Genomic DNA, 27,922 nt, shown 5'->3' on the forward strand with positions numbered 1-27,922 from the left:
AAATAAGCCCCTAAGTAAAGTTTATTTATTTACTAATCTCCTTTCACAGACAAAGCCATTACTAACGCTGCATAGAAAACCAACAATATAAATATTATGATAAAATAATGCACAATGCACAATGAAAAACATGCAACAGAAAGCCTGTTTAACAAAAAAAAGGGAGAATATGCACAAAATGTACTTATCTATATGAGAGGTACAATGCATTTGAAGATAGTTCATAAGACATAAAACATCTGTGAGCGAGACGAAATGCATGTGAAGTAAATGCAAATAAGACGTAAAATACAATCTTGTGAAAGATCAAATTTATGCATGAAAAAGGAAAAATGCGTCTCAGATGGCCCTTCATGTTTAGCTTCTCTACACAAGCTGCTTGCGTTTCTCGGTTGCGCGCTCTCTGGAGGTGTCGCGCACCGGGAGCGCGCCCAGCTTAGGGGCGGGGCCGCGCGGAGTCACAGCAGCCAGGGATGTGAAACTTGTCCCGGATATTTACCTAACTCTACCTGGCTTTTCCGACGCGCCCCGTCCCGAGCTCCTCGCCGCGGACACTCTGAAGGATATAACCCCCGCTCTCTGACGCCACACCGCCGAGGTAGTACCGCTTAACTCGATTGTTTTATCGCATTTTCTTTCTCTTCCCAGAAGAAACGTGAACTTGGCCGGAGCTGTTGTGGCGAGCCCCGCCGTGGTTGGAGGAAAGTTTGTCGGCGGAGCGTTCCTGGCCGTCTGGGTGTAGCTGTAGGGGAGTCGGGGTTGTTAACAGGTTCCTTGTTCGGGCTGTGGCTCAAAGTACAGCGAGGTTACAGCAGAGTTCATTATCTGGAAACTGAAACATGGGCCTGAAACTCTCAGATCCACCCTGTTTACTGGCTGACATGTAAAATAAAACAGCCCAAGCTCAGGATTTTATTCTTACAAAGTGTTTTTACACGTTTAACTACTTCAGAGGAAGTTAAATGTTTTTCATAAACTAAAGCTGGAAGATTTGTTTGCTAATTTTGGACAAACTTCACCTCTTCATAACTAGATGCAAAGCAGCCAGTGAGATCCCAATTTCCCCATAATAACCAACTTCCTTCATAATTTACTTGTAAATTCATTAGATGGCCGCCTGTGAGAGGGTTATTGTGGAAAACAGCCACCCGTCTGGGACCAGCTCAGTTTTAATATATTCAGTGTGTGTCACTGTGTTCAATCATTAACCCAGACCTTGTGTGTGTGTGTGTGTGTTTCTTTCAGAAAGTGTGCTGGGAGCCAGATCAACCCACCTGGAAACTCAAGACAGGACACATGTACGAACATATGCATTCGGGGATACGCTCAGACTTCAGGGCATGCGTTTGTAGTGAACGTGTTTATTATGTACGTCCTTGCTCCCAGCAGAGCTGCTGCTGCTGCTGCTGCTGCTGCTGGTGGTGATGGGGCGTGTTCAAATCTGAAAATGTTTAACATTCTTATCATTCAGCTGCTTTCGAAAGGCAGAGAGAGAGAGAGAGAGACATGTTCAGGCCCAGGCCAAATAATAAGAGATTACGTACAGTCAGTCACTCCTTTGCATTCACAGCGCATTACTCACTCCAGGCTGATGCTGCATCCAGCAGCATGAATTACTCACAGCGCAGTGTCATCCCCAGGGAGGCGCTTTCATTGGAAGGGCAGCAGCTTGGAAACATCTGACACTCTCTTGTGGTCATGTGTGTGTTTGTGCTTGTGTGTGTGTGTGTCCAGGTCCCCTCTCGGCGGCGAGGCGAGGGCGGCGTGTTTGTCTTGAGAGGGAGGCAGGGGTTACCGTGGTAACAGACATGCCAAAGCCGGACCTGCTCTGCCTCGTTCAGCTGCTGGACGGCACCATCGAGACCTTCAGAGTCAGCGTACGTAACACGTGGAAACGCGCGCTGATTCCTCCGTGAATGTCAGGTTACACGGTGCTCTGATCCGCCGCGCTGGCACACTCTTCTTCTCTCCTTTTTTTTTTTTTTTTCAACTAACAGTCCACCTCTTCCCACTGTTTGAAGGACACACTCCTCTCCTGCAGCGTGCAGATGCTTATCACACTTTAGAGTAAGGGTGGGCGATGTGGACTTTGATTTTTATCGCAAAATTTAAGGATGAGGTTGTGATAATGATAAAAATGATGATTTAAAAACATTTATTACTTTTTCTAGGTAACTGTATGGCAATGAAGCATTCACAAACACAAAAACTGCTCTTGAAAATCACACAGTTAAACATTTAAACATGTTTCAAATTTATATTGATTGATGCTCTTGTGGAACACACAGTAGAGAAAAGTTGGCTTTTCAAATATCTTCAATTGGAACTAATCAAAACAATAAATTTGAATTCTTATTGTGATCATTTTTTCATGATAAACGATACATTAAAAGCCCACCCATACTTTAGAATCATCTAATTTGCAGCATTGCCTCTTTAAGACAACCTCTTTCCATCATCCTTATCTGCTCCAACCGGCCAGTTTATTAGGTAGATCCTACTGGGATTCGTTCCCTGCTGCGTTTTTCCTTCGTGGTACAGATTCATCAAGGTGTCAGGAATATTGCTCAAACATTTTTGGTCCATATTGACACAAGAGCATCATGCAATGACCACAGATTGATCGTCTCCACATCCATTTTCAAATTCTTCGTTCCACAGCGTCCCAAAGGCGATTTAGTGAGTCCAGCGAACTCATTGTCTTGCTATGGGAAGTTGTTTGAGATTAAGATGAATTTTGCTGGATGATAAATTGTCCCAGAAGTTATTGCGATGAACATTAACATTCTTCTTCTGAGGCCATTTAAAGTAATATGATGGTAATGGCATAATAACGCAAGAATACCCTCTCAAAGATCAATAAACTTTAATTTATAATAAACATTTAACACTGGAGCTGGACGATGTTGTTAATATTCCAAATAAATAAACAAAACACCTGAAACAACAAATAAAATGAATTATAAAGTCTCTATAAACAAAACTAGCTAGCTTAGATCGATGCACCACACAGAAGCATTTTCTCATTCAGTTTTTGGTAGAAAGACACGAGAAAAACAATCATTCAAATGATTGAGCTTATTGTATTTATCACGTTACTTATTGGTTTATTGCTTATTGCGACCGGTGTATTTGAGATGAGCTGAGGTTTACGACACGTTGCATTAGAAGATGTGTTCATAAAGGGCCTGATATGGTCAGAAACATCACTGACGCAGCCTGTAGTGTTTAAATAATGACCATTACACTGAGCCTGAATCCTTGATACAAGGCAGACCGGAGCTATACGTTTATGTTTTTTATGCTAAAATCTCACATTACTATCTGAACTTTGCAAACGAAGTTGAAACTCTTTGTTATTTCAGTTTATTATTGTGTAATTGTGGGGATTCTGCTTGAATTTCAGCCTCAGTTTCCTCTTATCAGCTAAAAGAAATGGCACCTGGTGTGCAGCTCTGCTGCTTCAGCTTTGACTTCAGGAGACGATGTTCCTCATAACTTGATTTTAATAAGTGATTAATTGAATTTCTGCCATCTCCAGCCAGGCTGCTCTTTCTCATCTGACCTCTTTGAATCATTTTCTGTAAACCCAGTAGATCACTGGTGTCAAACTCATTTTCCTTTTGGGCCATATCAAAAATCTGAATGTTCTTAAAGGGCCGGTTGTTCCAGAATATATTGATTAAACCCATTAAGCTGGTAAAATATCAACAAATAGCTGTTTCAGCATTCAATAAGTGTAATATTGAACATCTTCTCACACTGATCAGTCCATCCAGGACTTTGTTATTGTTTTTGTGTTTTTTTTTGCAATCAAAATCACAGATTTTGTGGTGATAATATAGAAATGTCTGTAAGAAATTTTTATGATATTTGCGCTAATATATTATATTAAATATGACTTTTTATTAATCGCTGTATCAGTCACAGACATAACTTGACATCAAGTAAGGCTGACCTAGCAGTCACTTAAACCCAAAGTTTTTGGGCAATTTTGAGAAAAAATGTCAGTAAAATCAGAAAATTGTGGGGATTTGTTGATTTTGTGTGAATTCTGCATATTTGTGATAAGCTGGAAGGACTTATTGATGTAAATTGGAGTCTGGAGGGCCACATAAAGACTTACAGCGCACCAGATTTGACCCTCAGGCCTTTAGTTTGACACATGTGCAGTAGATGGTTGGCCCTGAAAATCCCAGTAGCCGAGCAGTTTCTGAAAAACACAGACCAGATCTTCTGGCACCAACACTTAAATCCCCTTTCGTTCCCGTTCTGACGCTCAATCTAAGGTTCAGTACCAAGTCTAAATACACTGAGCTGCTGCCATGTGATTGACTGATTCATTATTTGTGTGACTAAGCAGATGAACATGTGCAACTAATGAAGTGGTAACTACCAGAGCAAGCTTTGTAGGGGTGCACAGTATTAGGAAAACATGCAGTGATAGTGATATCTGTTGTGATAAATATATAATTATCAGAGAGGAAATGTATCACACTTTAAACATAGCTGCCCACTTAGAGTACTTACTTATCAATATTGTTATAAAGTGTGAGAAGGACCTAAATCTCCATATTTTGTTCCTTTTTGTAAAGAAAACAGGATGCAGGGGGTTCTGTTACTGCATAAACGGGAGCCTGTTGTGTTTTCTGCAGTCAGAATATTGTGTTTGCTGTATTTTACATTGAACAAGGTCACCCTGACATGAGAGTCTTCTTCCTGTAACAGAGTCTGAGGAAAGACAAGATGTGGATGTAGATGAGCTGTGGGTTATCTCTCAGAGCGACGAATGAAACAGCTATTACAGTAAAGCAATTTGCTCCTTATGGCCATTTGGAAACCAGATTTCAGCCTGGATGTGTGTCATCTACTTACTTCCTTTTATTCTCTAAATGTAATAATTGTGTCAGTTTATATTAGTTCAGTCTTAATTCAAATTCTCTGTCTGTTTATGCGGCATCAGAGCCCTGTAAATCTCACTGCAGGGTTCAGAGCAAAGAGGAAGTCAACAAGTTTGAAAAAAAAAAAAATTAAGATAAATTCAAGATAAATAAACTGCAGGTTCATTTCGGTTCTTTTAAGTGCCAATAGATTAAAAGAAAATCATCCAGCTGAGACGTAGTCTGTGACAGCAGAGGGGAGAGTCCCTTCATTTTCCTTTTATCTAAAACCTTAACAACAGAAATGAAATTAAAGTTCTTTAGCTTAATGCCAAAGTAAATATTCTACAGTTTGTATATGGGCACCACTTGCTTGTTTATTTCAAATATATTCACATTCATACAGGAGGTAGAGAAAAGTATTGATTCTCGTTTGATTCTTTTATTTGTAGCTTTCTTTACACATCATCAATATAAACATAAAACAGTATTTCTTTCGCAAGAAGATGCATAAAATATGCAAACACAGTTTCTTTCAGTCAACAAAAAAGCAAGGTCAGACTCATCAATAAATGATGTTTTATCCAAATGTCCTGGTTTCTTTCAAATAAGGAAAGCAAAACAAAAGAGCTGTTGAATGTTATTTAGCAGATGAAAAATAGTCTGGATAGTAAAGGTTGCTGATCAAAAACACAGGAGTTAGTCAGAAATAAAAACAGGTCCTGCTTCACGTATGATTTCCATCTCAAATTATTATCTCTTGCGCCTAAACCTCCCATAACTTAAACCCAACTTTAAGCTTCCTGTATGCAGTCATAAGTTGGAGAACTCGATTTTCTGAGGAGAAAGCATGATGCTTAAACCAGAAGGGTTTTCAGGCTGTGGGGCCTCAGAGAGGTTTTAACAGGGTGCAGCTTCAGATCACTGAACAGCAACAGTGCAGTTTACACCATCGTGCAAGCATCTTGAGTCATTCCTCACTTCTTCATGCCAGACTTTCTTGCTTTCTGAAGGTCTTTGGAGGCTTTTCTCTGGACCGCTTTATTTATTTGCAGTGCCTCACCATTTATAAGTATTTCCTTTCTTTTTTTCTAGCTAAGCTGTTTAAATTTTACTATTTTATTCATTTTACTTACTAAACATAAGAAATGAGCCAGAATTGTGACTACACATGAGGTAAAACTAGCCTGTGAACCAGATCAGACCTTCACCAATAAACCAAAGTTTAAAATCTTGGGGAAAAATGTATAGTCTTCCCAAACTTTAATGTGGTTTCCTAAAATGACTTACCTCTTGTTTTACTTTTAAAAACGAAATCTGGTTTCTCAGAATACACATTGCATCCTTAAGATGTATTGGAGTGTATTCCCTAAGAGTTTTTATGAGAAATGAAATGAAAATAATTTTTCTAGGTATGCCTGAAGGCGGTGGAAAAAAAAAAAAAAATCAAATTTGGAGAAATAAAGTGCCTTTCAAAAAGTATTCACAGCCCATACAACTTCAAATTTTCATTTTTTTTTTTTTTTAAAGTGATCGAACAACACATAGTAGAAAAGAAAACTTGCCAAGAACAAAACCTTTTAGAGGCTCAAAAAGACTTCAAACTGAGACTTTTTTGCACATTTCAGCAGGACAACAACCTCAAACATACAGCCAGAGCTACAGTGGTTGTGTCAGAATGGTCTAGTCAAAGTTAAAAGGCCCACTGCTTTCATTGACTTTATCAAATTGGGCTGACCTTGAGATGTTTTGTATCAAATAATGGCCAAACATTTCAGTCTCCAGATGTGGAGAGTTTGTAGAGATTTACACCAAAAGACCTGCAGCTGTACTTACTGAGAAAGATGCTTGTACAAGTATTAATAAGTATTAACTCAGACGAATACAAATACACACCACAGATTTCAGATCTTAATTAAAATACTTGAAACCATGTAACTTTTTCCTTTCACTTTAAATTTATGCACCACTTTTTGTTGGTTTGTCACATAAAATCCAAGTAAATTAATTAAATTTTGTGTTTTTAATGATACAAAATGTGAGAAGTTTGAAGTTTGTATATAAACTCCTTGGCAGAAAACTCTTCCTTGTTGTTGTCAAGAACCTGCAGAACTTCAGTCTAACATTTCATTAGTGTGCACAAAATGAGCAACCAGGAAGTCTGGCTGACTTTTGATGCCAGTTTGCTGTTTCCATCTTTCAGAAGCAGGATGAAGGCTTGGTTCTGTTGGACCTGGTATTCAACCACCTGGGCCTGCAGGAGAAGCAGCTCTTCAGTCTTCAGATCAGAGAGTCGAGCACCGCCATCGCCTCCATCACAGCCAACACGCTGTCTCCTGTGAGCTCACACTTCATCTGCCGCGCATTTACTCTTAAGTTTGCAATGTGTTTCTCCGGCTGGTTGCAGTTCATGATAACCGTGGGGCGTGTTTACATAAATGTTATTTGTTATAGCCTCAGATGGCTATTATGGCTGATGAATGTTTTTCTTCTTGCAGCGATGGGTAGAGCCAGAGAAGCCCTTCAAGAAGCAGATAAAAGGTATCTTTTTTTGTCGGTGAATGTTCTGTAGTATCCACATTTAAATGCCAAAACAAGAAGGAGTTCAACAGAAAACAGGGTTGTAGTTGTGGTTAAATATAGACACAGGAATGTTTTTAAACAATTTGATCATTTCTGCAGGTCTTGCCTCCCCCTTTTATCTGACCTTCAGAGTGCGGTTCTTCATCTCTGATCCCAACTCTCTGCAGCATGAGCAGACCAGGTCAGTACTTCTCTATCATGATAATCCAGCTCCATGTCACTGTGAACTGATTATTAACATTTTACATCAATCAAACTGTTTTGTTCACATCTTGATGGGAAACTTCCAGGCTTCTCATAACCAGGCTTCTCATAAATAAAAGTTGTTGAAACTGCTGAAGCTTCAGTATTTAGCAAGTAAACCTTGTCAGCAATGAATATTCAGGTTTTTGGTACTATGAATACTCAAATAAGTATAAATGTTTCCTTTTAAAAGTCAAACATTTCTTCAGATTTTAAAAGTAAAAACGGTACAATAAGGGTCCAAACTGGTATGACAGATGGCTTTTTCTAAATTCTGTCCATTCTTCCAGAACAAGATTTAAATTGCTGTCAGATCAGATGTTTTAGAGTCGCCATCCATTCTCGCTTTGGTGTTTTTCCATGTAGGGTGTGTCGTTTTCCTCCTAAATTTGCAGGTTTGTTTAGCTGAATTCACTCTTTCTTATTTTAGTGAATTGTTCCCTTTGCCTCCAGCTCTTACACCAGCCTGAGGCATTACTGAAAAACTCAGATTGTGGGTTTATGAAGTTCAGACATTTTTTTTTTAAACATATCTGCACACTTTTATTTCTACGTCATGCGTCAGTTTAAAGGGTTCGTTGGAAAAGCCTGCAACAGGCTTTGCTTTCTGATTTGTTTGAGATTCTACGCTAAATATTTCTTTATGAAGCCTTGATATACTGCTCTTTTTTTAAACGGGTTTAGCTTTTTCATTTGAGCTTTCCCAGCTTCATTGTTTCACACTTTTTCTGTGTACTATTTCCTGATTTATGTCTCAACTTCTGTTTTTGGCTTTTTATATCCTGAAGCGTTTTGTTTTTCTTTGTGAGCATCAGTTTTTATCCTCTGATGGTTGGACAGCTGCATCATTTGATGTTTGTGCCAAAACTGTGCAAACCACACTCCTGAGAAGCTAATCAGGGCGTTTGATGAATTTTAATTAAAATGCTTGGATCCCAAGGGCGATGGCATAAAACAGAAATAAAATAAAGTGCCACTTTAAAATTAAGAGATATGAATGAACATTTGGGGTCATATTTTACCATTTTAACGACTTATGGCACATTTCCAATTGGGGGATTTTTTCCAGGAATCAGGATAGTTTTCTGGAGACTCATTTAAACGATTGAAATTACAGTAAGGATGGAGATTCTTATTATTGCTGTTGTTATTCTACTTTGATTATTTGAGTAATGTGAAAACAAACTCTAATTGAAAAAATAGTTTTTGAATTTTATTGTAAAATTATTTGTTTATTCAATTCACACAGAAAGGAGGAAAATAATTGTGTTATTTATTGTTAAAGGTAACAGGAACCAGTTAGTATCAGCAGGTCAAACCTTTACAAAGTGGAAGATCAGAAATCAGCCATAATTTCTCTGATTTGTGCATTTGTATTTACAAATTTCCTTGATATTTGCATGTTTTAATGTTCATTTCAGATTGTAGCCACTGTGAAAATATCAGAAGTTGTAACTGTAAAGCACCAGGTAATAATCCAGATCAGAGCTCCTGTTTATCTCTGTTCTCTGCCTCCAATGTAGTAGCATAAATGTAGTAAAGGCTGAATGTTTTTACTCATGTTTTAGAATATTACCGCTGTAATTAAGTCATAAATTAATGACTTGTCTGCCTCTGTTCCTGCCAGAGAGGTTGCTGTCTCCTCTGCTGTATGAAGATCAGATTTAGACGATTAAATGTTGTTGCAAACATGAACTAGTTTGCTATTCCAATTGCCAGTAATTCCAGTTGTGCAGCTGGTAGTGAACCAGGTAGCAGGTTATAGTGCACTCACTGGTTTCATTACTTTTCTGTCTGAGTGTCTGCAATGGGAAAATATACATCAACTGGAGAATAAGGGTTGGTGTGCTGAGACTTTATTTTTACTTTTGGTATGTTTTCGTTTTGTTGGGAAACTAAAATGTGTTTCCTTTCAGAGTACCCTGATTGTTTTGTTGACAAACTATTTCCATTGAAATTCTTGTTGTAATTGAGGCGTTTTATCAGAGCCACAAACTATTTCTCCCTGGAGATATTAAAAGGGTGTAGAAAACATCCATTACTTTCTGTCAATACTCGTCTAAACATTTCAGTGTGGTTGTGTCCTCTGAAGGCTGAGCTGCTGGTGTGTCTAACAAACACCAGCATGTGAAAGAGAGGCTTTTTCAGGGTATGGAAAACAGGCGTGGGTTGATAAAGTTCCTCTTTTGTCGCCCCTGCAGGCACCTGTACTTCCTCCAGATCAGGAGCGACATCAGGGAAGGACGGTCAGTTGTCCCGCTTCACATTGAGCGCCTCCTCCGTTCTTCCTCTTCCTCCTCCTCCTCCTCGGTGCTCAGTATTTGTTTAGCTGTGGATCTTGTGATGTGTAATCACGGTGTCTGATTGCAGGTTGCAGTGCCCGCTGAGTGCAGCTGTAGTGCTGGCTTCTTATGCTGTGCAGTGTGAGTCTCGTCTCTCCTCTAAAAGAGAAAATAAAATGATTAATGAGGCAATGATATCTGCCTGAGTAATTACTCCTGGGAGGCTACTCTCAACGCTTTTATTTAGCAGCTTTCTTACACTAGTGAGACGTGGGGATACACAGGTGTGTGCAGGTGGGGTTTTATGTCTCCCTGTGGGTGCTTAGTGTTTGTTTCCATCACCTGCAGCGGAGATGGGGGATCACTGTCCATCCAGACAGCCGGGGTACCTCTCAAAATGCCACTTCATTCCCGAACAGGATGAAGACTTTTTGTCTAAAGTGGAAGACCTGCATCCGCAGCACAAGTGAGTTTGGTGCCTATAGTTGAAAAGAACGACAGGTTTGTTGCATGATTCCTGTTGCTGGATGTGACTGCGTGTGTGTTCCTAGGGGGCTTAAGCAGAGCGAGGCGGAGCTGTGTTTTCTCAACACTGCACGGACGCTGGAGCTGTATGGAGTGGAGCTGCATGCTGCCACAGTAATGCTGTTACTTTAAATATGCTGTAGCTTAGAAAGCACACCTTCTTGTTCTCTTAAGTGAATCAATAAGAGGAGGGTTTTCCTGTTTGTTTAAGATTTATCGCCAAAGCTCCACCAATTAAACAAAAAACATTTGGTTTATCATCCAAGAACTTTGGCACTTAAATGGAAACTCCTTGAATTAGTCAACAACAATTAAAACTGAAGTTAAAGCAATTTTTAATCTCAATATGACCCATCCTGCTGTCTCTCAGGACACCAACAATACGCCTCTAATGGTGGGTTTGGCCTCCAGTGGTGTTGCAATGTTCTGCAATATGATTTGCTCCAGTTTCTTCCCCTGGTGAGTAACTCCGCCGCTCAACATTCAGCTTGTTTTTGCATTTCCTTCAAGTAAATTTGACGCTTTCATGCAGGGGGAACATCATCAAGATATCTTATAAGAGGAGACGCTTCATTGTTCACCTAAAACGTAAACATGTGAGTCTCTGGCTTCTCGAAAACATTTCTGCTGATTCACAGATACGATCAGAATGAATGGAGTTGTTTCTGTGTGTTAAAAATCCATTGTTCATGTGTAGAAAATGGAGTTTGTGGTTTCTACATAGTTTGTTAAAAGTTCTGACTTATTTCAGGTCTGAATAAGTTTGAAAAATTACAAAAATTGACAAATATTTGTGTTTATAGTCTTTATTCCCCAACATGTAGGGATAAAGATCTGTCTGTCCTCCAGACATCCATCTTTTTGTCCATTTATCCATCCACTTTTTCATTCATTTATTCATTATACGGCTGCGGCTAACAAATATTTTAATAATTGATTATTCTGATGATCACCCGGATAAAAAATTGGCACATTTGACTGATTTTTCATTTTATCACATAAGCTTTTTTAATACAATATTAGAAATACATTAAAAGATAAAAATAAATAATTTAATTATTTTGTTAAACAAGAAAATAAACATTCAATTGCTTAAAATGCAATAACACAACATTCCTTTGCATTTGAACCAAGTAAAGTTAACACTGTGACACTTGAGGAGTTTTGGCTTGAATATATTATATCTTGAATGCAAAATGTTTATTTACTTTTGTACTGTTTGTTACAGCTTTGAATATATTATTTTTTAAGCAAATGTCCTTTCTCTGAGCCTGAAAAACATGTTGAACCATGTTGTCTTTTATTTGCAGCAAACTTATCTTCTGTTGCAAAACAGAGATGATGTGAAAAGACCCTTAACTCTTTGAGTTGCAGGGGGAAACCCAAGACTGTGAGGTGTCTCTAAACCTGCCCTGCCCCAAGACGTGTAAGAACTTATGGCGGTCCTGTGTGGATCACCACTCCTTCTTCTCCTCCAGCCGGACTGCCAAGAGCCCCAAATACAACAACAGCACAGTTAAGGGCTACAAGCAGCTCATAACGCAGCACCTGGGCCTGAGCAACAGTAAAACTGAGGAGTGAGCTTTTGACTTATCCCACATATTTGCTTGTTTTTCACTTGAAATCTGCTGCTTTCTAAACATTTGACTCTGTCATGGCAGAGGTCCGGTGTGCCAGAAGGTCGTAGGGGGGATGGTGTGGAACCCGGTTCTGCGGAGGTCTATTTCGTCAGAGCATCTCGAGACCAAGAGTCTGCCCTCCAGATCGCCGCCATCAACCCCCAACTGGTAAAACTGCTGCTATTAACTGCAGCAAAGATTTTCTCTAAAATAAAAATAAACAAAAAAGCTCAAGCTACACATCCGATTTGTTGCTGCGGCAGGAGAAGTCCCCGAGTTCGCCATGAGATCAGAAAGCCTCGTCCGTCATCGGTGGAGCTCAGCACGGACCTGAAAGACATGTCAGAGGGGGAGGACGTCTTCTACACGTACAGGGCCTCTGTGGGCAGCAGCAAGGACAGCGAAGGAGACGCATCGCCTCATCAGTCAGTACCACAGGAGCCCATGTTCCTGTGTTCACGTCTTTATTGGGATTTTATGTCCTAGACTCCACAAGCTCAGGATGTTTTTAAGGATGCACCGATTGCCGATCACCGATCTTTAAAAAGCCTGTCTTGCCAATTCTGATTCTGCCTGATGACAATTTTTGTTTGTCTGAAATGTTGCTGAATATCGCAAGAAAGTCGCTGAGTTGGCAACAGTGAGGTGACTATTGCTTATTGCAAATGTGCAGACATGACCTGGTTGCTGAGGTCGATAAGATCCATGGATAAGACCGGCTTCACATTTCGGTATAGGCCAATAGCCGATCCCCCAAAATGAAGGAAATCGGCCGGTTTCTATTAATTTCTAAATGAAAATATAAGAAAAGGCAGATTTACATTTGTTTTCACTCTTCTGTTCACTCTTCTGGTCGCTTTGACTAAATAAATTGATCAAAGCGACCAATCACTGCAGAATTCACTTAATTAGTAAATGGGAGTCCACCATTACGTCATTTAATATTTATATCAATATTACACAGCTTTCCTCTGAAGATGTAAGAGAACATTAGTGAACAAACAGCATCATGAAAACCAAGGAACGCAGCAGACATGCTAAAGAAGTTGTTCTGGTCAGATCAGATCAACTAAAGTTTATTAATCTACATACAAAACTTGTGTGATGGAAAAACTGCACTCTTAACTCACCATCCCCACTGAGAAACATGGTGCTGGCAGCATCATGCTGTGGAGATGCTTTTGTTCTGCAGAGGCAGTGAAGCTGGTCAGATACACAAACTTATTTTGTAATTTTTAAAAATATATATCCTGCTTAGTTCCTTGGATTGGAATACACTATTTTTGATAACTGCAGTATTTTATGTTCTAGTCCTTAATGTACAGTATGTTTTTAGTCTTGATTTTTATATATTTTTAATGCTTTCTGTGAACCTACATGCCTATTCTGAATTGCTAAAATCATGTGTTTCTAATGGCCCAGTCAAAGTCCAGGCAAAATTCTGCTGAGAATCTGTAAAAAAAATAGAGATATTTCCATTCACAGATGCCTTCAATCTGACTGATCTTGGATTATTTTGTAAAAAAAAAAAAAAAAAAGTAGAGACAGACTCCTTAAGACTAGCAACAGTAACTTCTCACCATTTTTTTCTTCAGATTTTATGAGTGAAATACCATGTTTTATTTTCCTCTATGTTCACTTTTATACTCTATTTAGTGTCGATCTATAACATAAAGTAACAATAAAATACATCGAGGAAACATAAGAAATTGTTCAGGGGATAGGTGTTTTTTTTCAAAGCACTGAAGTTAAAATCAGCCGACCTGTAATGAACCATGTAGCCGCAGAGTCATTTTCAATATTTTATGTCTTCCAGCTTTTCTGGTCCTAACAGTCAAGGATCTGGTGAGGGTTTGGTGCAGACTGAAGACAGCATCGGGGAAGAAGACAGCCCGTTCCACAACAACAAGGTTTTTCTTTTTCACCTCAGCACTTTCTGATTACTGCGTTTCGAGTCACTCTCTGCATATTCATGACAAGCTCTTCGTGCAGGATGCTCTTGGTGATGGCGACCTGATGCTGATATGCATCACTCCAGACCACGAGGGGAAATTTGGCTTTAATGTGAAAGTATGTCTCTGCCCTCCTTGCACGCTGCATATACATTTTTTATGATTATTTGTTCCTCTGATGAAATTGTTGAACTCCTCTCAGGGAGGAGTGGATCAGAAGATGCCTCTGTCCATATCTCACGTTAAACCGGACTCCCCGGTAAGAACAGACTGAAATAATTATGTTTTTGAATCTTCGCTAAAAAAACAGTGGACAAATAGTAGCATATGGTTTTTATTGTAGGTTGTATTATATATATTTTTGCAAAAATACCACAAAACGAGATATTTTTTGGAAAGTCTTTAAAGTTTCCCCTTCGTATGGATTGGAAAAGTTATAAAACCATTCAGACTCAAACCACATCGTACTCAGACTGTGTCCAACTGGATGAAATTCTAGGCCATTGTTGCTCTCCTGAGTAGTCTCTGGCCAGCAAAGATCACTGCTGTGCAATTTGCTGCAAGGTCAAAGAATAATCCAGGATTACGTCTAAGAAACTAAAGAGCTCTCTCACATTCTGTAGCGTTAATGTTTGGGTCTACAATCAGCAAAACGCTGAACAACAACTTTGTGTGTGAAAGTGGTAGAAGATGAAAACAACGGCGCTACGGGGGAAATAATGTTGCCCTTTCTTTAGCTTGTCTAAAATGTTTGTCCATACACAGAAAAGATTTTGTAGACTTAAGTCTTCCATAGGAGTCGATATGGATTATTGATTTTTGTTTTGTTTGTTTTAAATCTTTGCGTGACTTTTTCTGTTTCATCCACAGTTTTTACTCTACGCCGTTATTTATTTTTAAGCAGTTATGACACACAGAGGCCAAACCTTAAACTGCTGTTACTCTACAGGTTGTTGCTAGGTAACCACAAGTTGCCCAGCAAGTTGTTGCTAGGTAACCAAAGAGTGAGTGAGTTAATTGGTTAACGCCACCATCCTTTCTTTCAGCTACCCGAGAGATGTTGACCGACTAAAGTATATTCTCTGCCTTTATCCCCCAGAATGCCGTGCGGTTCTGGATCAGAGTTCAGTGGACAGCTTGCTATTAGCATAAAATTACTTCTTTTCTGTTGTAAAAGGCAACACGTTTAATGTAAAACATTAGAGCACCGGCTCTGAATTCACCATAACCTTTATCAGAAAGACAAGCTCACTGTTGGGTTTTAAACCAATATTTTGAAAAAGTGAACGTGATATTTAGAAATCCTGTCCATTATTCCAGAAGAAACATTAAGAAAAGACCTGAATGAGAAGTTGATGACAGGAATACTGGGTTGTTTTTTTGTTTGTTTGTTTTTTTTCTGGAAACATCTGATATCTGTAATTGCAAAGGAAAGTTTCTGTTACCAAATTAAAGTTTTGTTTTTCTGATTTATTTATGTTATGGAATAAAATACAAATTAATTACTTAAAAATCACACAATTTGAATTTCTGGATTTCTGTTTTCCATCACTCACAGTTGAAATAACCGACGATAAAAATTAAGTATTTCTATAGTCTTTGTAAATGGGAAAACCTGCAAAATCAGCAGCATATTAAGTACTTCTTTTTCCCACTGTATATGACGTCTAATGGTTGTTAATATAATCCTGTGACCCAAGACCTGTACTACACTGGCATGTTTTCTTTTCTTGCCCATTTTGAAGAGTGGCTAAGAGAAATTGCCATCTGTCAGGTCATAGTTCTAGCCCAGGTAAACAGAAAGTTACTGACAAAATAAAAGAAGTATGGTCAGCTTAAAAAAAGTCAACAGCAAAAAAAGTTTAATTTATTTAATGGGAATTGATGACTGTTGATTTTTCTTAACCTGAGATGATCCTTTAAATTAAAATTATGACAATTAAGTTAAAAAATAAGCTTATTTGTTCTTTTGTAGGCAAATTATGCCTCTAACGTCATTTCTTGTCTGCTACCTTAAATTTGATTTATAGCTTGTGTGTTGTTTCTTTTAGGCCGGTCGATCTGAACCCAGACTGCAGGAGGGCGATCTGGTCCTGCTCATCAACGGTCGGGACATTTCCGAACACACACACGACCAGGTCGTCATGTACATCCGAGCGAGCCGAGAGTCGCACTCCAGGCAGCTGGCTCTGCTCATAAGACGTAAAGGTGTGTACCTGTGAGAGGAAAGTGCTGAGATGGAAAGAGAAATGCAAATGACTGCTGCTCACAGCCTTGGACTGTCCTCGTGATCCAGGTTCGGGCCGGGTCATGCCTCAGCTGCAGCTGTCTTTCGCCGCCCTCTCGCTCACCATCCCAGCACAGGAAAACAAGCCTCAGTCCCCGGGTCAGCTGGAGCGGGTCACCACGTTGGAGGAATCCATGAAGCAGCTAGAGAGAGGGATACAGTCTGGCACGCTGTCCTTCCATTTTGAGGTACTTTTTTGTTATATAGAAGTGTTTTAAGTAGAGATGCACTGGTTCCATTTGTTGTGGCTAAGATCTACATCTCATCCCCTTATATTCTTACGTATTAAGACCTATAATTCTTCCCTGAACATGTTAGGATATGTCTATGGACTACAAAACATGGTGATCACATTTTTTGCACAAAATCATTCTTAAATCATCTCAGTCTGGTCAGTTCTGCCTATTTTGAGCTCCTTTTTAGGGCGTCTTGTCACTTTAAATGAAAATAAGCTGCTGCTGGACACGTTCCCCAACTCAACGTTTACACTCACACATAAAAATGGCTGCAAACATATGCACAAGTATGTGTCGTACATCTTTGAAGAGCAAAAGCAGAGCTTCCTGCACAACCAGTAAGAATGCAGCAAGTCGTTTCTGAATGTTCATTCAACAACAACAGCAGATATTGTACAGCAGATGCAACGGTAAAATCAGCTGAACATATGTGCTGGAGCTTCTTGGGTTGCTAGGTGACAGGCTGAGCTTGACTGGGGTTGCTAGGTTATGGCGCAGTGCCCTTCAGTTGTGACTTAAGAATTTTCCACACACCAAAAATCATTAACCTATTGCCAAAAATGCCTGTGTGTTGTGTTTTAAACAACTTTAATAGAAGTTAAGAAAAGGTTCAAAAAGTGGATTTCTAAATGCAGCATATGTTCCTTGCTCAATATAACTCAAAAGAGAGTACTTTACTCTTATCAGCCTTCCTGTTATCTGATGAAAGGCTTGCTCTCTCTCAGCCATCATGTCTACAGTCTTGATATGTCGTACAAAAGCTTCTTTTTAAATCGCTTCTTACATCTCTGGGCTTAATCTGACTTCATTTTGAACATCTCAAGCATGTCAGGGCCAATCAAACAAAAAATCAGCTGATTTATCTGAGCATCTCTACTTTTAAATGCTGCTTTTAGGACAGATGTTGGCCCTAATCTTCAGCTGGGTCCTGTTCATAAAATCAGCGATGACCTTAAATGTTTCTAATTCCTGTGTGTGTGTATGTTTCTGTGTGTATTTACATGCATGTTTGCGTGTGTTTGCATGCTTGTAATTCCTAGAATTTATACAAGAGGAAGCCTGGTCTGTCCCTAAGCTGTGCACGGCAACCTGAGAACCAGGAAAAGAACCGCTACAGAGACGTCTTGCCTTGTAAGTGCTCCTTGCTGCGTCTGCATGCCTGTTTGCTTTCGCTCGTCCCCTGCTGTGCCCGGATCCCGCATGTTAGGCTTTGAGAAATGTAATTTTGACAGCTCTGTTCTGACCCTCACCAGCTGCTGCCCTTCTCTGCTTTCAGACGACGACACCCGAGTGGTGCTGCTGGGGAAGGAAGACTACATCAACGCCAGCCACATCACGGTGAACATCACTCACCTGAAACTGCCTCCCATCTCTTTTAGTGTAAACTCATCCTGTTCATCTTGTGTGGGTGTGTGTGTGTCTCTTAGGTGGCACCCCCTGAGTCTGGAGTGTGTTTACGTTACATTGCAGCTCAAGGTCCACTTCCACAGACCTGCACTCACTTTTGGCAAACTGTATGGGAGCAACAGACGCACACCATCATCATGCTTACAACTCTAACAGAGAGGGGACGGGTACAACATGCTTTCTTTTAGTTTTTATGAGCCACCGTTTTGCAGAAACGTCTTAAAATTACGCAACTGAATATCAGCGACGCATTAACATAGCAATTAGCGCAGCACAACTGGCAAATTATTACATGCTGTCAGGTTTAATTTTGATTACAGTGATTAGAGGGGGTTCAGTGGTGAAGTTTGCACACAGCAATGATCCGATGGCTCAGTTGTGAGTAATTACAGGGATTCACGCTGTAAAGAACGGCTGAACGCGAGCGTGAGCCAGATGCCGATGAGATAAATAATCCGACGCAGAGGAAGAACAAGAGAGTGCCTCTGTCCCGGCTTTCTTGTTGCTTAGAAACCAGATGTTCTCATTAATCGATCATTGTGTCTGGATCTCATCAAGTGTCCGGGAGTTTCCCCTCACTGCATGCACCTACGTACATATGCGTCGACGCTGAGCTCTCCACTTGTTGCCGCTGATGAATTGCTTTTGTCTGCTGGCCGCCCTGTGGATCAGAGCAGGCTGTCTGAATATGAGCTTGATTTCCTTAGAGTGGAGGAAAGCTGCTCAGCGGCAAACTGTTTCCTGACACGTTACTCATGTCCAGAGTTGGATAGTAACTGGTTACATTTACTCAGTTACATTTACTTGAGTAACTTTTTGGAAATAATTTTCTTTTAGGAGTATTTTTTCTGTACTGTACTTTTCACTTTTACTTGAGTAATTTTGTTATGAAGTATCGCTAGTCTTACTTGAGTAAAATATCTGGATGCTTTACACACTCTGAGTAACTTCATTTAATGAAGAACAAGTTTGTTTTAACCAAAAAACAGCTGACTAAATGTGCTGGAGCTCCATTTGGGTTGCCAGGTGATGAGCTGAGCTTGGGTAGGGTTGCTAGGTAACAGCGCAGTGTGGCCTAACAACCGGGAGGTTTTCAAAATGGCTAAAAACATTGACTTTTTGCCAAAAAATGGCAATAAGTGATTATTTTTAAGAGTTTGGGGGTTTTTTAAGACGCAATTGAGACTAAAATGGAAAAATAAAAATGTGCAAAATGTGATTTTTATTTTCCCCCGTTTTAAAGTTTTACAAGTTTTATATTGAAAGAAGTTGATTTAGGAAATAAAATATGTTGCCTGATATTATTATTTTGTAATTGTTATTTATATTATTTTTATTTTTGTCCTTAAAATACCAAAAAATTTTCATAACTTCATATTTTGGTCAGTCTGGTGGAATTATTAAATATTAAATGACTGATTTTTGACCAGTTGTTGATACTTGAATACCCTTTTTACTCTCACTTAAGTAATTTCTCAGATGCACTCGCTTTTTACTTAAAAGTAAAAATATGATGAAGTAGTACTACTCTTACTTGAGTACATTTTTTTGGCTACTCATGCCAGGACTAACGCAGTACGTTGGTGATGTCATATGTGTTGCAGACCAAGTGCCACCAGTACTGGCCGCATCCGCCGGAGGTGAAGGATTACGGCCACTTGTCGGTGAAGTGTCACTCAGAGGAGTGCAACCTGGCGTACGTGACGAGGCAGTTCACTCTGAGGCACAAAAAGGTAAACCTGATGATGGAGCTGAGATGAGCAGCTGCACTGCATCCTGAGGGTTTTTATACCTCTTGATTTGTTCAGGTAGAATATTTTAAAGCCTGATTGCCTGTAGGGAAATTATGATGTGGAGCAATGTTTTTCAGTTTATAGGTCAAATTATAAACTGAAAATTTTCTGACAAATAATCAATGAAGTGCCAGCGCTGAGTGAGAGCAATTTGGATGAGTTTTTTTTCCTTCTTTTGAGGCTTTTTTTGTATGAATAATCAATGAAACAGTTTTCAGCTGCAGCCCTGGTTGCACACCTGCCTTCATGTCCATGCACATTTTCCCTTGGTATGTTGCAGCAGCGTGTAGCATGTTCACTCCATATGTCACATAACAGAGCTCGCTGCGGGCTGCGGCCTCTCCTGGCACGCTGTCATTTCCGCGTGGGTGTTGTTGCCTGTGCGTTGTTAGCGTGTTCACCTAATTTTCCACCCTTCTGCCTCCTTATGGGTGGAATCGGGCAGGATTTTTTTTAGGAACGCAAAAAGACCTGATTGTATCAGGATAGACGATCAGATTAAAGGTGCTAGCTTCCACATCAGCCTCCATGCCGAACAGGTAAATAAACAGATTACACCCAAGGAGGCATGAAATATGAACGCTCACACACATGCATACACAGATACCGCTGTGTGGGTCCATCTGCTCCTCTGGCGGAGCGAATTAATCCCTGCATGGAGTCTCAGGCCACATGCCTATTAAAAACACCAAAGTCAGCCGTTTTCCTTCCCAGTCTTCCTTTGTTTTTTGCTGTGGTCTTTCCCTCTATCCTCTGTTTACATTGCTTCCTAATCTGACTTACTGATCACATGGTTGTTGACCTGGACTGTTTCCGCCTCACTGGGGTGACATTTTCCAAAGGTTACACATTCATCATGCAAGATTATTGTCGCGCAATATTCCAATTGTCTTTCATTTGTATTTTTATTGTAACATCCAGTTAGCAGAAGAGTTTTCAGTCACACACCTGCAGTACGTTGCGTGGCCGGACCACGGCGTACCCGACGACCCCTCGGACTTCCTGCTCTTCATCAGCTCGGTGAGGGAGAGGAGGAAAGCCACAGAGCCGCTGATGGTACACTGCAGGTAACACACGAGGCTGCGGTTTAGTCAGACTTTCTCCTCTGGCACCTGTGAACTGTACCCAATGTTTTGCTTTCAATCATCTTCTCAGTGCTGGGATTGGGCGGACAGGTGTCCTGATCACCATGGAGACGGCGCTGGGCCTCATAGACGCGGGTCGGCCAGTTTTCCCGCTGGACATTGTGAAAACACTAAGAGACCAGCGAGCCATGATGGTTCAGACCACGGTATAGAGATTAAAAACAAAAGACTTGCTTGTTAAACGACACTGTTGCTCCTTGGCTCATTAATTTCTCTATTATGCTGCATGATGATCACCCCAAGCTGTCTTGTTTCCTACTGCTTTTTAATGCACGATTTATTTATAGGAAGTGTCAAACTCATCAACTTGTATTAAAAATACCCTCACAGTAATCCAGGTTTTATTTTAATACACTTCCTTGTAAAACTATTCCCACCCCTTGGCTCTTTCACAGTTTGTCTTGTTACAGCCACAACCTTTAGTGAATTTTATGATTCACCAACAGAAGTAGATCATAATTGTGATGTGGAAGGTAAAGATTTCCTCTGCTAAATATATGAAATGTGTGGCCTGCATTTCTGTTCAGCTCTCTTGAGTAACTACATTTCATTAGCTGAGCCACATTTCAACGCTACTAAAGCTGGAAGTCTTTATTTTTTCTAATTCTTCACAATTCTAGAAAAAATACAATTCTGATTTTATTGTTGAATATTGCAAAATTGATGCATGCATTAGACCTCCAAATATTGCATCCATGCAGTTCTTTATGATTAGAATATTCATGCATACCTGAATATCGGTTTTCAACTCAGATTCTGTATTTAGGCCTGGACTTTGATTGGACCATTTTAACACCTCAAAATGATTTCATCTTGACCATTAATAAACTTAGTTATTCATAATAATTATTCTGGCTTTCTCTTTACAGTGGACGAAAACAAATGCATGCCACACGTTTCAGATTAAAGTTAAAGCCAGATATCCTCTTATTCCACTTCCCAGTTATTCACTTCTTTGTGTTGGTTTGTCACAAAAAACAAAATGTATTGACGGTGGTGGTTGCAAGATTAAGATTCAAAAATATCAAAGTGTATGAGTGCATTTTAAGCGAATGCCTATCATTTGGATATAACTTTTTTCTTTCATTGCTTTCATTTTATTATGAGTTAGAAAATAGTTATTTTTACTTTTGAGTCAGTTAAAACACCCATGTCACAGGAATAGTGAGAGTAAAAATGAATTTCATCACATTTTCTTTCTACTTCTGCTGAGATCTCGATTTCTTTGGGAAAAAAAAAAAACCCTCATCTTTGTGGTTTAATAAGGAATTCCTGGAAGAGTGAAAATTTAGTTGCACGCTCAAGGTTTTTCTGAAAAACACCTTCAGCACTTTTCAAAGAAGCGGGGGTAAAAAAAAATCCTGCTTGTCCCTGACTCTCATTAATTCCCAGACTGCTCTGGTGTTATGGTGATGATGAGAGGCTTTAGTCGAGTGTTGGAGGCAGGAAGCCAGGCTCTGTACACCTCGGTGAGGGACAGGAGAGTGTTACTCATGCTGGGAAAATTGCAGCTTGTTCCTTTTGGCTCGGCAGCTACCACCATCACCCATATTTTGAAATATGGGTCTTCATCCTCTGATGTGCTGATGAAGACTTCCTCAGGTTCTCCCTTACGTTTTTGTGTATCCGTAATAAAAACATGCACAGTCAGAGGACATTTATCTCTGTTTATATTAAGAGTGAAAACATGCCATACACAATTATTGGAACCCATTAAAAAAAGATAAATATATGCCTTTTTGCCAGTTTCATAATATCCCACTAAAGTAATCCTGCGAGTCTCTAATGGCGAGATTTTCAGAATTTGTTTTTCTGCCTTTACAGGCGGTGGTGTCAAAATAAACGTAAAGTGCACCAGGGTTTTATTTAAAATATTATGGCATTTCAAAGAGCTCAGGATTTTGTGCCCTCTTACAAAATGCTCAGGGTGTTTAAACAACAAACAGGCCCGCAGCATCACCAATCCTCCACCGTGTTTGGCATGTTTGACTATAACCACACCTGGAGTGTTTCGTAACTTTAATCCCATCCTGTAAAAGTACCAGTGGAGGTTGGAACCTATTTACATTTGTGATTCTAGGAAATAAACATTGTTTTTAAAGATGGCTCCAGTTTAGTTCCCTCCTCCACCGATGCACATTGATACGACACCAATGCTGACATTTCATATCCCTGTATTTAAAATGCAACATGTGCTGGGTGGGGGATTTTAGGATTGATTTTGACAGATAAACGTCCATAAAAATTATCTTCTTTTTTTTTTTTTTAATTCTCTGAAATTATAAGCTGGTCAGTCCTGGGAAGATTCACTCCTGTCCAATGTTTTGTCTCACTGTAGTTCTCTGGAGCCTGAAAGTCTTAGAAATGCTTGTAACCTTTTTCCAGACAGAAATATTATAGATTTTGTTTCTAATGTGTTTTTTTGATATCTTAAGGTCAAAACATGACGTGTTGCTTTTAAAATCTTGTACCCTATACTTCATGTTGTCGCACAGGGTCTATTTAGGTGATTTTTTCCCCCTTATGTCAAGACGTAATCAGTGTTGCTAGAAAATGTGATTTAATTACAGTTAATTCAGGATGCAACAATTGGGCAGTAAAACTATCACAGGGCTGCACAACTGTGTCTGAGAACATTATCAGGTTGTAATTTTTTAAAACTTTTTATAGAGGAGATTTTGAAATGTCAAGTTTGTTTGTAGATCCCCTGAAGTGGTGCCAAGTTAAATATCCAAACATCCATCAAAGGATGGATATGAATATTTAGATTTAACGATTTTTCAGATCCACTTTTTCTGCTGTTATTAAACAGTTGGACAAGTTGACATTACATTTGTTAAAAACCCCTTTTGGTCTTTTTTTCCCATTTCATTATTAATTCCCTTTTAGCATATTTAGGTATTTTCACACATCAACTAATGTTGAAACAACCGAGTTTTTGTGAAGGTTTGCAAATACACCAGGCTTTTAGACTTATTTGAAGCAAAAAAAAAAAAAAATCAATGATCATACGACATTTCATGAGATTTATTGACCATTCTTCCAACTTCTCATATTATGCCGTTTCGTCCTGTTTAGTGTCAGTTCCAGTTCGTGTGTGAAGCCGTTCTTCGAGTCTACAAAGAGAAAGAGGAGAAATCCAAAGCACCGTAATCCGGATCGACGATGGGACCAAACCAGATGCGTTGCTCTGCCTCTGTTAACAGGAGGGACTTCTGCAGAGATCCAACAGATTAAACTCTGCCAGGCTTATGGCGCTAGAACACGCACTGGATAATGAGAGTGTAACAAGCTTCAGAGCACAGCTGTCTGTGAGGAGAGGGAGAAACAGAGAGTACGAATATTAAACATAGTTGGCCTTAGATTATGCTAAAAGGTACAGTAAGCTTATAGAGGCTGTGGTCTCCATAGAGACTGATGTAGGACTGACGTGAGCTGCTAATTTCTGTTCAAGAGGCGTCTCAGGAGGGACATTTCCACTTGTTAAGCTACATGTGCCTTAGACTGAAGCTTCCCAATCAATGAGTCCATCAAGGGTGGCAGAGGCCAAGTCAGACGGTTGTGATGTGTAGTTTATCTCCGACTCCTGAGATGAGGAGCAGCGCTGACTTCAGATGGCTGCAGCAGGTATCAGGTCAAGGAGGGAGCAGAGCTGTTTCGTGACTGCCAGAGGATCACCAGATTTACTGTTCATCACTTTTTAAATTATTCAAACTCTAAATAAACTCACTGATTTATACAGATGGTTCTGCTTCGTCATTTCCTCCATTTGGAAAATGGGAAGTCTAACCAAAGCGTGGTGGTGTCCTTATGCGGCATTATGACAGTGAAAGCATCATAAATAAGCTCAAAGTATCGAGATGTGATCAGATATTAGATTAAAAAGCTATTATAAAATGAAATGCTGGTTTTAGAACTGTAGTGTCCTTGTAGCTGCATAATAATCATACCAGTTTGGATTAATTATACATATTTAAGAGTTTGTGTGTTATAATGCAATCTTGCTATGGTCATATTTTAGACTGCAGTTTAAAATTAATTCATAATCCTGACCACTGAGTCAATAAATGAATAGATTTTAAATATTCTCTCACTCCTGAGATTAGATCATTTCCAGATTGTGGAAAATACTTGTAGAAACTATATGCAGCTTTATAAGATAGGTAGCTTGGGTTGTAGGTCTTTTATTTGTTTATGTTTTAATGAAAAATCTTGAAAAGAAAACTTCACATTTTTGACACGTTTTTTACATCCCTGAGCTATAAATTATAAATAAGCCAAGTTGTAGGACTGGCCTTTATATAATTACTACTTTTCTAAATTATTAAGGAAATTTTAATATACCGCTTATCACCAAAAAATAGTAACCTAATGTTTTTTGCTAAAAAATAAAAAACAGCTGAAAAATATTAAAATGTCAAGAAAAATTAAAGAAAACTATCTTGCATCAAAATTATTTTTATTTAAAATAAAATTAAACATTTTATATTATTAAATGTTTTTTCACTTGTGTTATTTTTTATGTTTAGATCTTCTACAAATGTATTACTGACTTGAATTTGATCCATTATCTATTCGTGTGGTTTCATTTTCAATTAAAAACAGACAAATATTTTTTATTTATTTTACAAATTGTGGCACTTTTGGACCTCCATACTTGAATATATTTATTCTTGCTCGTTTTATTTTCCCTTTTTATTTTCAAAAGTATGCAGATACAGATGCGAAAATACAATATATATATATATATATATATGTATGTATGTATGTATATATATATATATATATATATATAAATCCTCACATACGATCATAATGTTAGAAATGCTCCTTCCTGAGCTTGGGGGCCTCTCGGACGGGCCCCTGCGGTGCTCCAGGTGGGTTCCTTGGCAGACAGGTGGCGCTGGTTGTTTGGTTCTCTTGGCTCGGCCCGTCGGGAGGAAAAGAAGTTTGTTCTGCTCGGGGTTTTTACGCAGGCGCAGATCATGCTGTTTGTCCAGTTTCGCTGGTTGACTTTATACCTGTGAGGTAAACTGGTAGTTTCGGTTCAGCGGTGGGGAAAGGACGCTGCAGCCATCGGTTCCGTTCGGTCCAGAGGTGTGGAGGCTTCCCCGTCGTCCTCCTCCTCCTGTCTGCTCCGGTGTGTGACTCAAGGTCCCCGCTGCGGAGCCTCGGACGGGATTTCTCCAGGATTTTAGAGTCGGTGCGCAACAGCGAGGAGGAGGCAGGTGGACGGACAGGACAGGACGGGGGGGAAGAGGAGGAGGAGGAGGAGGAGGAAGAGGAGTCCAGCCGTTCACTCCGGACCCAGCGAGTGGAAATCAACTGGTTGGTTTAATCTGGTTCAATTTTATTAGTATGCGGCTGGAGTCCTCCTGCTGCTGATCGGCAGCCCTGAAGTCTCCTCCAAGCCTGCTAAGTGACTCCTCGCCCAGGGGAGGACGTGGGGAAGGAGGCGGACCGCAGCGGCCGCTGCGAGGGGCAGGTTTCACGGACACACCGCGGACCCGGTCGCCCTCTGGATCAGGAAGATGATGGGCTTTCTGCGCCGGACGTTCAGCCGCCGCTCCCGCTTCCAGACGCGAGAGACGGACGAGCGGGACGGAGGAGGGGTGACAGGGAACCCCCTGCTGCTGCCCCATCAGCAGCAGGTCGTCCACGCTCCTGCCGTGGTCAGCGGGGGAGCCACGGTCCACATCCCGGCGGGGGGAGCGGCGAGGAGCACCATCACCTGCCGCGTCCTGCTGCTGGACGGCACGGATGTCAGCGTGGATTTACCTGTGAGTGTTTACCGAGAGGCGAAGCTCGGCCAGTGTGTGTCAAAGTGGGGCTCGGGGACACTTTAGGGTCCTTTGAGGTCTTCTTGGTGGTCCCCGTGATGGATTATTGCATTTTAATTGCATGGAGAAAGTTAGGCTTAAAATAATTTTGATTAATTTATTAGACAGTAAGCAGAAATTCATGAACTTTGAGCGCAAGCTACCAATAAATCACCCAGATGGGTGCTTAAAGATGTCATGTTGTCCTATCAGTAAGGGTGCCATTCCTAAACAAATCTTAAATATGACCCACTTTAATCACCTGTCACTCATTCACGACTCTACAGCCTTAAATATAAAAACAACACAGGAAAGTTGTACTTTGTCATTTTGTTGTTCACTCAGATTGAACACCAATCGCTGGCCCTCTCATGGACTTCCTTCTTCTTGAATTTTTATTGCGGTTAGCAAACAACTTAAGATGCATTACCACCACCTTTACATTAAAATATGGACCACATGTTATATTTTTCCCAAAATATATGTTTTTCTTAAGAAAGTAAATACTAGAGGTTGTTTGAAAGGAAACTAATATCAAGGCCATGTCCAGACATATACAGAGACGCCTGTGGTTAATTAAGGCTGCGACAGAGCAAGAGAGAGCAATTCTTCAGCAGGAAGTACGGAAAATAAAAATGTGAAGACAGATGTTCTAATTTTACCCGTTTAACTTTTCAACGCCCGTCTGTCATGAAATATGATGGATTGGAAAATGTTGGCAGCCTTTTTGTTCTTTCAAAATATACACAGTAACCGGTGTTTTTGTAATGCTAGCCACAATAAATGCGCTAATTACTAACATGGGATGCTAAAAAAAAAATCAATTTTTTATTTGAAAATATTAATAAGTTGCTTATTTGCAGCGACTGTCCTCATGCTTATGTCACCTCTACTTCTATGAATAATTAATGATTGCCTATGGCAGGAAGGCTAAAAAAATATTTAAGTGCTGTTTTCATATCTTCTTAAAGAGAAAATGGAATTGGCTAAAAATCTGAATAAATCTGTTTAAACTTGACAAAAATCAAAGATTGGACATTGGCCACTAAATTCTGATTGCTGGATTCATAGAGCAAACTTCCTGTTTGTAGCTTTTCCTGTCATATTTGAACTGTGCAGCAAACAAATGAGTCAATTCAGACTCAACCGTT

General features: G+C 39.8%; 2 protein-coding genes across 6 annotated transcripts in view; both read left to right on the plus strand.

Annotated features, from left to right (window-relative positions):
* Positions 1-444: 444 nt before the first annotated feature.
* On the plus strand, positions 445-24,695 carry ptpn3 (protein tyrosine phosphatase non-receptor type 3). Of its 2 annotated transcripts, none has more exons than XM_032558481.1 (27): positions 445-598; positions 1,246-1,368; positions 1,735-1,877; positions 7,084-7,218; positions 7,379-7,421; positions 7,563-7,644; positions 9,908-9,952; positions 10,077-10,129; positions 10,337-10,454; positions 10,540-10,627; positions 10,884-10,972; positions 11,046-11,109; positions 11,888-12,090; positions 12,175-12,300; positions 12,396-12,557; positions 13,949-14,042; positions 14,125-14,202; positions 14,287-14,343; positions 16,136-16,292; positions 16,381-16,559; positions 17,648-17,738; positions 17,884-17,945; positions 18,035-18,181; positions 19,619-19,747; positions 20,729-20,874; positions 20,963-21,098; positions 24,031-24,695. In XM_032558481.1, exons 3-27 carry the CDS (start codon positions 1,809-1,811, stop codon positions 24,103-24,105), a joined length of 2,628 nt encoding a protein of 875 aa, XP_032414372.1. In that variant the 5' UTR covers positions 445-598; positions 1,246-1,368; positions 1,735-1,808; the 3' UTR covers positions 24,106-24,695. The 2 variants fall into 2 exon arrangements, with proteins under 2 accessions (XP_032414372.1, XP_032414371.1); XM_032558480.1 differs by having other exon boundaries at positions 1,246-1,298.
* A 1,054-nt stretch (positions 24,696-25,749) lies between these two features.
* epb41l4b (erythrocyte membrane protein band 4.1 like 4B) overlaps positions 25,750-27,922 on the plus strand; it is a 29,758-nt gene continuing 27,585 nt past the window's right edge. For 3 of the 4 annotated variants that reach the window (XM_032559208.1, XM_032559211.1, XM_032559209.1), the window contains exon 1: positions 25,751-26,732. In XM_032559208.1, the coding sequence (XP_032415099.1) occupies positions 26,484-26,732 (249 nt within the window). In that variant the 5' untranslated portion in view covers positions 25,751-26,483. Of the gene's footprint in view, positions 26,733-27,922 lie in introns of all 4 variants that reach the window. The other variant, XM_032559210.1, reaches the window with a different exon arrangement.

Source organism: Xiphophorus hellerii, chromosome 3 (genome assembly GCF_003331165.1).
Source record: "Xiphophorus hellerii strain 12219 chromosome 3, Xiphophorus_hellerii-4.1, whole genome shotgun sequence".
NCBI lineage: Eukaryota > Metazoa > Chordata > Actinopteri > Cyprinodontiformes > Poeciliidae > Xiphophorus > Xiphophorus hellerii.